The sequence below is a fragment of the Macrobrachium nipponense genome, chromosome 6 (genome assembly GCF_015104395.2).
Source record: "Macrobrachium nipponense isolate FS-2020 chromosome 6, ASM1510439v2, whole genome shotgun sequence".
NCBI classification, from domain to species: domain Eukaryota; kingdom Metazoa; phylum Arthropoda; class Malacostraca; order Decapoda; family Palaemonidae; genus Macrobrachium; species Macrobrachium nipponense.
The window spans coordinates 59,548,287-59,555,786 of record NC_061108.1 but is presented as its reverse complement, the minus strand read 5'-3'; the positions used below and the strand labels follow the sequence as shown (position 1 = coordinate 59,555,786).

Here is a 7,500-nt window from a genome sequence, read left to right as displayed (position 1 = left end):
CCTGCGTATTAGAATTCTAACGTATTAGAATTCTGATTAAAACGTTTTCTGTCCACAGATAACCACTCTGAACTGCTACATTGTCTTGGCTGTTGATCTCACCAACCGCCTCAAAACTGGGACCTTGAATAAGCCAAGTGACGTATCTGCTATAGTAACTTTCTCTGTTACTGTGCAGATTTCAGTGACGACAACCAGAACAACAGTGGTCGTAATCGTAACAAAGGTGAAGGTTCTTTTTATGTTTGCTTCTGAAATTGGAGTTTATTCATTTTTTTGATTCAGGTAGAGTCGCGATTTTTCATGCTTAAAGAAATACTTCTTACATTAGTTTCCTGTTGAAATGTTATTTCATATTGCTCTTTTTAGCCAACTGGAACTTTGCGCTTTCTTGATTTGACTTATTTTGAGAACCTATGTTGTATGCTGATGTAACTTGCCTTTAGATCTCATGTCCAATGGCAGAAAAACAGTTAAAACCAACTTTATAGGGCTCACATACATTAATGCAACTGTTAACTACATTTGCCAAATGTTGACACAAGGGTAATTGTTTTATTATTGTGTTGACAACATGTTTCACCTTGCTTTCCCGTTATGCTGTAGTTAAGCTTTATTTAAATTTCTTTAACTTTTACTAGCAATGGAAAATAATTTTGGTGGTCATTTAAAGTTGTTCCTCACTCTTCCCCAGAAAATGATTGATAAATTTCTGAACTTAACGAAAAAGGGCACATTTTCTCAGTCAGGTTTGGAAGGCGCAGGTTAAAGAAGGGTGTTTAATCTCTTCTTTCAGCTTCAAAGATAAACATTCACCAAATCAAGTTATTCATGATTATTTCAGTTTAATAAATGTGGGATATGTTAACCTTGCGAGTCTTTTGTAGCTATCTGAAAGGAAGCGGAACTTTCCTATTATGCTTTAGGGAAACTGGTCTGAAAGACAAGAAGCGATTTTTAATGCAGAGAAAGAGGAGGGAATTATTGGAGGCCAAGTTAACAAATTAGACTAAAGGATTTTCTTTTAGTCTTCTTTAGAAGGGAAGAAATCAACAAAATCAAGTTGGTGGCACTGCGACTTCCAAAATGAGCATTTGGCTATATACAACATAATCATTTAACCTCGACAGTCTCTGTATTAACGACAAGATGTAAAGGGAATGATAAAGCCAGAGACATGTTCATCTCCCAATTTGTATCATAAATACTGTAACTAAGCTAAGTACAAAACTTGGTAGCCTATACATGAATAGCTCTCGCAAAGAAACCATCTGTTTGATAAAAGGAACAGGACACATGTTTATCACTTATGTGAAAGGTGTGAATTTTGTATGGACGACCTCAATCTGTCTTCCTCGTTGGTCGGCCTTACATGACATCCTTCATTCTCATTGTAACTTACTTCGTTATACCATTTTGCAGCAGAGGTGACAGATGGGAATAACTCCTCGATCATATACCTAATATTGACCCACGACAGTTTATTGCACTTCAGTGTTGATTCTCATATGATGATGCTTTATTAAGAAGCTTTGTTTTTTTTCTTTTTTCTTTTTTTATAATTATTAAGCACTCTAGACATCCTAGACATATCAAAACTGTGTGGTCTGCTTTTCACGCAGTGCGGTATTCTGCTCATTTTCTTCCCTTTTCTTGACCTCTGTAATCTTTCCCATTGCAGAGAAAAGAGGCTCTCGTGGAGAAAAAGCAAGAAGTCGCAGCAGCGAAGAAAGAGGTCGTTGATGCTGGTGGCACCGTTGAGGGTGGGTGATGTGGTACCGAGCAGCCTAACATCGGTCTAATTGAGAATGAAATTTAGGATTAAAGGAAACCAGTTTCTTTTAGTTGAACGCCAAGCTTTTATAGGAAAATGCGAATGATTACTTATTGGAAGAAGTTAGAGTTCGGTCAGCGTGGAGTAAGAAAAGAAAATAGAAATAACTAAATAGGAATTATGAAATGGGCAGCAAACATTTCAGTACTAAGACTAGAATTAGGCCTCATACCATGTTACAAAGCTACTAGTTTCAGCCCTATAGAATGAAGGAACAGAGAACAACCTAGTTATTTTGATTCATTTTTTGGGTTATATGCTGTTGTACATAGAATGATATAGCATCTTGAAGCAAAATATAGGAAAATTATATCAGATTATTATTCTTTATATTTGAATTTAATCACCAATTGGGAAATTCTCAGATTGTAGATACTGTTCAGTCATTCGTTCACTCCTTTCGCTACCAAGTTATAGAATTCTTTATCGCTTCTGGTTTCCTTAATTCATGAGCTTTTTTCCCATTATAGGCAAGATCATGTTCCAGATATCATGCTTCGTTCATTTAATAAGGCTTATACAGATCAGACCTATTCCAAAGGTTGTCAACTGAAATGAAGATTAGTTCTACACTAGTGATCATTATTTATTATGCAAAATTAGTGAACAAAGACTTGGCCTACTTTGGGCAATTTTTACTATTACAGTGAAATACCGGTTAATCTAATCTTGAGGTTTAATAGTTTTTTGCATCAAACAGGGCACAAAAAATGAATAGTCATCTTTTAGAGAACATTGATCATTCATGTTATGTTAACTATAAAATTAATAATTGGCTGGATTTTACTGCTCAACCAAACATAGAAAAAATTATTCTTATCTCATATTACATTCTTATCCAAAGGTAATTTAACCGATTAAGGAATTCACATAATTTATCTTTGCTTACATGTTCGTAACTCAGTCTTTCTCAGGAAAGGTCGAATTCTACTAGAGTGTTTTACAATTTTTCACTGAATGAACTCTGGAAGAGGTGGATTATTTTGACCGATTTGAATGACTTCCTTATTCAGTGTTGGAACTTTCAGTGAAGGTGTTGGTTCCTCACTGACGCAGATGACACGAAATTTCAATTTGTACCCAATAGTATATAGATTATAAGTTATCCTTTTAAACTGACTAGTCGATATATTCATGAGGTATTTTTGACAGGTATTGCATTCCTTTTGATCACGTTCATCATTCCTTTACTTTGCAGTTCAGTTAATTTGTGCGACTGAGAACATCTTGAGAGCATTTGTTGTGTGTGGTTAAGCCCTATTCAGGGCACCTTACCGCAGATGAATTCTGGATGAACTGCCTCGACAAAACTGATGATAAATTATTTTTCATTTGCTAAAGGAACTTTAACTTAGTTTTTAAAATTACTGCAAAATTAGGGAGGCATTTCTTTTCTTGGACTTGATCAGTTGTAATAATAAGTTACACTAGTCAGCTAGTCATAAATGAGGTTAACTGAAGTAGCTCTACTGAAGGAGACCTTCCTGGTACATTGAATCACTTCACACTCAGGATCAATTGCAGCTGCATTTGTGAAAGGTATGTACACGCTCCACGTCCGTTTTATCATACAGATCTCCAGATCATGAAGCGATTTAGTAATCTAACAGTAAGTGGTCGAGAATTTGATGAAAAAACGGACACTAGTTAAGCAATGTACGTTGCCAATAGACAAGGTATTGCTCAACCAATGATTTAATTGTTTCAAGCCCGCCTTTGCGGAGGTGCACAGTTAAAACAACCGAGCAATACTTTCTCTTCAAGTGGAACATCTTTTGCTTCATTGGGAAATTGATCAAAAGTATGGCTGGCCTCAGTCAATCGAACAGGTCTGCAAGATCGAGTAAGTAAATGTTTATTTCGCTTTCATTAACTTTGATATTGTCTGTTGGGAGAAGGTGGTTTAGGTGCGTTGGCTGGGTAATTCAAAATTGAGATTTTGTGTTTCCACTTTGGCAATAACCATTCTGTTTACACTTGGGGGATGTAAGTATGGTCTCATGGTAATGCATGATTTTATGCTTCAAGATGTTTTGTTTTTTTTCATATGTTTTCTGTGTTAGTAACTCTGTTGTTTTGGTTATCACAGTTATTGTTTTTATGTTACCACTGTGTTCCACATAATCCTCGCATTGCTTGCTCACATGCATACGGTATGATGTTTGATGTATAGTAAAAATCGTATTTACAGTCAGAAAATGGCTCAACTGCTTCACTGTTTAAAATGACAAGTGGTCATGTCTCTCAAGGCAATCAAAAGCTGAAGAGTTTTCTTTTTCGAGACTTTTTCAGATGCTCCATCTTCGACCTGAAGGTCAGTGGCCATAGGGTAAAAATAAGAAGAGCTGACACATCTGCAGAGAGGTTTCTGAACAGGAGGAGGGGAATGGCTGCTTCTTCGGCAGCCTAATCGTGGACGATCACAAGATTGAAAACAACGAATAACCTGTGTATTTCCGTTGGGAAACAGTAAACCTGGTTGATCCTCAAGCCATACAAAGACATGCTTTCATTATGACCATCGATCCTCAAGAAAAGCGTTTCCCTCAGTTAATGAAGACGAAGTCGGTATAAAAAAAAATACCCGATTATCTTCTGTGTTCACTGACCACGCGGATAGTTCAGTGCTGTTTCTTCAAAATGAAAGAGGAATGCCTATCAAATGGGTTAGAGTCTGAGCAAGAGGAGAGATTACAACAAGGCGCTTTTGCCAAGAATTTCCACCTCCAAAGAAGGCAAAAGACAGTTTTATTTGTTCAGCACCACCAGTAGACATAGTTAGTTATTTCTTACGAGTTCTTAACAGTTGTGCATAAAGTAAATACTGTGGCTGGTGAAGAAATTTGTAAGCGGTGCGTTAAGGGCAATCTGATTTCCAGATTAGATTTGCGATCATGGCAGTCATGAAAAAGGCCTTTAATCAAAAGAAAAGAAAAATTGAGATTCTACTTTACGATTTGTTTTGTTTCAAAATCTGCCGGTCCTGCCAATTGTTAGGGGTAATAATACATATTGTCTCAAAATAAAGACTAAGTATTTTTTGTAAATAACTTATTTGGTCGTTTGGGAATAGATACAACCCCCTGGAAGTAATGGAAAAAGTTCTTTCTCTTTGTTTTACTCACCATGGCATCTATTTATGAAAATGCCTGCTTTGAAGTACAGTATATATATATATATATATATATATATATATATATATATATATATATATATGTATATATATATATATATATATATATATATATATATGTATATGTATACATATAATGTATATATAAAATATTTATATATTCATTTTTAAATATTTAATATCATATATGAAAACTAGATAAGCTTTTGTGTTCCAAAGTTTCCAGCACATGTGTCCCAGAAATATCCTTGAGTTATTTTTCAGATTCAAATTAGTTTTGGTAAGATAATATATATATATATATATATATATATATATATATATATATATTATATATATATATAATGTATATACGTATATGTATATATACATATTGAACGTTTATATATTCATGAATAAATATTAAGTATTATATATGAAATCTAGATAGATTTGAAGATTTCGAGTTTCCAGCACAGCCCATCATGTGGGGTCTCTGAAATATTCATGAGGAATTTTCAGATTTAAACTAGTTTTGATACAGATGTGAAATAAATTTAAAAGATGCTTCACACACATTCATTGTATTGCGTAGCCTGTATCCTTCTTTATTACAGTTATTTGCTTGTTAGAAACTTAAGCTATCCTAATTTCAAATTACTTTTTTCCCATAAGCTTGTGAAATAAAAATGTACTCTTGTGCGTAGTATCAGAACACAGCTATTGTATTTATGAAATGCGATCAAATTTGCTGGTGAAACTGACTCCTCGAGCCACCTGTCTTTTTCTAATATTTGTTAAACAATATGTGAAAGAATATACTGTAATGCTCACAACGACCTACTTTTTTTTATCCTTTTTACGAATCCATCAAACTTGGCATACGATTTTTTGGCAAAATGTTATACATGATACTAGCAACAATAGTGCACTCTAAGGGTAGGTTAGGCCAACTTGGCCGCGATATAGCAATGGCAAGGTAGTCCCGCTCCAGCGACGAATTTGGGACTCATTCGCGCATGTGATTTCGTGACGTCACTTACCGGTCGAAGCGAAAATGTACTTATGTGAACATAGGGATAATTGCTTCTTCTTCTTTTTTTTTTTTACAATGTGAAATGCGATTTAGTAAATGTTCCCCCATAGATTTAAGTGGTGAATACAATTTTGGACATATGAAATATTGTAGTTCATGTGAATATCGATACTGGAGAAATCGAATAGGTGAAATGATGCACAAATAAGGCTTTTTTGTGTGAAGCCTTTAGAGACTGAGGTCACGGGGTTTTTTCCATGGTTTTTTTAAACTACCCTGTCTTGGCCTTGTGGGCATTTGGAACCTCGCTATCAATTGCTTTAAAGTTCATTTCCTCTCTTGAGTTGTCTATTGGTGCGAGTCGCCTTTCAGTTCATGTATTTTGTAAACTTTACGAGTACATAGCTTAATTTACTGATAAAACTGTGAACCCCAATTTTATCACAAAATAAACTGTTATCATTTGCAAATGATACTCATCTAAGTGTACATTAAAGATTGCAGAGGCAGCCATACATTTGGCAAAAACATTTCACACAGTCAATATATAAAACACGAGCAGCCTTTTAATGTTCAAGACATTATTTCAGGCGAAAATAAGATTCTGGAAGATGTTGAAATTTTCTTCAGAACCTGGTGTGGTGGAACATTTAAACCAATAAGTGAAAAAATTGGGCTTTGTGTGTCGTCATCTGCACAAGATGCGACATACATTGCAAGCCATGGAAGATTAAAACCATAAAAGCATCTTCGTTGGGTTTAGGAACCAAAAGTATGACCAGTATATCTATCCTCTGAGGAGCTTGAAACAGGTATCTAGCTTTGTCTCTCATGGAACAACCAAGACACAGCAGACAACCTGGACATTTTTCTAGGCAGTTTGGGATAATTTTGACTCCAACTTAGAAACATTGTCAGGAAAAGAGAGTCTGCATGATACATTTGGAATTTGTTACCAAAGCTTGGAAGATCCAGAGGATGGATATAAAACTACACAGCTAAGGAGTCTACAGAAAGATAATAAGAATCAAAATAAAGATTCTAGAATTTACTTAGATCATCTCGGAGAAACTCCCAAATACCGGAGAAAAGCGGTCACTTAGATTGACACCAAGGCTCTTGAGCCATATCCAAAACAACCAGCTAGTTAATCAATCGCCTCCTTCGGTGAATACCTGCCCGGTTACACATAATGCAGGAGATGCCTTTCTTAAAGATTTTGTTTAAATGATCTCAGTTGAATGGTCTAAATTTACACCAGTGTGGGTTGGCTGGAATTCAAAAATTTTAGAAGATAAGTCGTAAAAAAAAATGGCTACATGAGAAATATTATTTTGCCACCTACGCGAAATGATGTGATGGAAACATTAAAGGTATCCTAGTGTGGTGACACTTCCATCTTGATTCGTATGACCTGGCTGTGGCTAAGGCCGCAATCATAATTCAAGATCAGGTGAGTCCCCGCTTTGACAAAATCTTCTTTTGTTTTGGTTCATTCTACACGAAGCTAGCTTTTTT

At 35.3% G+C, this 7,500-nt stretch overlaps 1 protein-coding gene across 1 annotated transcript in view; it reads left to right on the top strand.

Annotated features, from left to right (window-relative positions):
• The window catches only part of LOC135216915 (uncharacterized), a 17,896-nt gene extending 12,879 nt beyond the window's left edge, over nt 1-5,017 (top strand). Inside the window, exons 7-8 of the mRNA XM_064252460.1 lie at nt 59-226; nt 1,682-5,017. Coding sequence (XP_064108530.1) covers nt 59-226; nt 1,682-1,771 — 258 coding nt within the window. The 3' untranslated portion in view covers nt 1,772-5,017. The remainder of the gene's footprint in view (nt 1-58; nt 227-1,681) is intronic.
• Nucleotides 5,018-7,500: the final 2,483 nt, after the last annotated feature.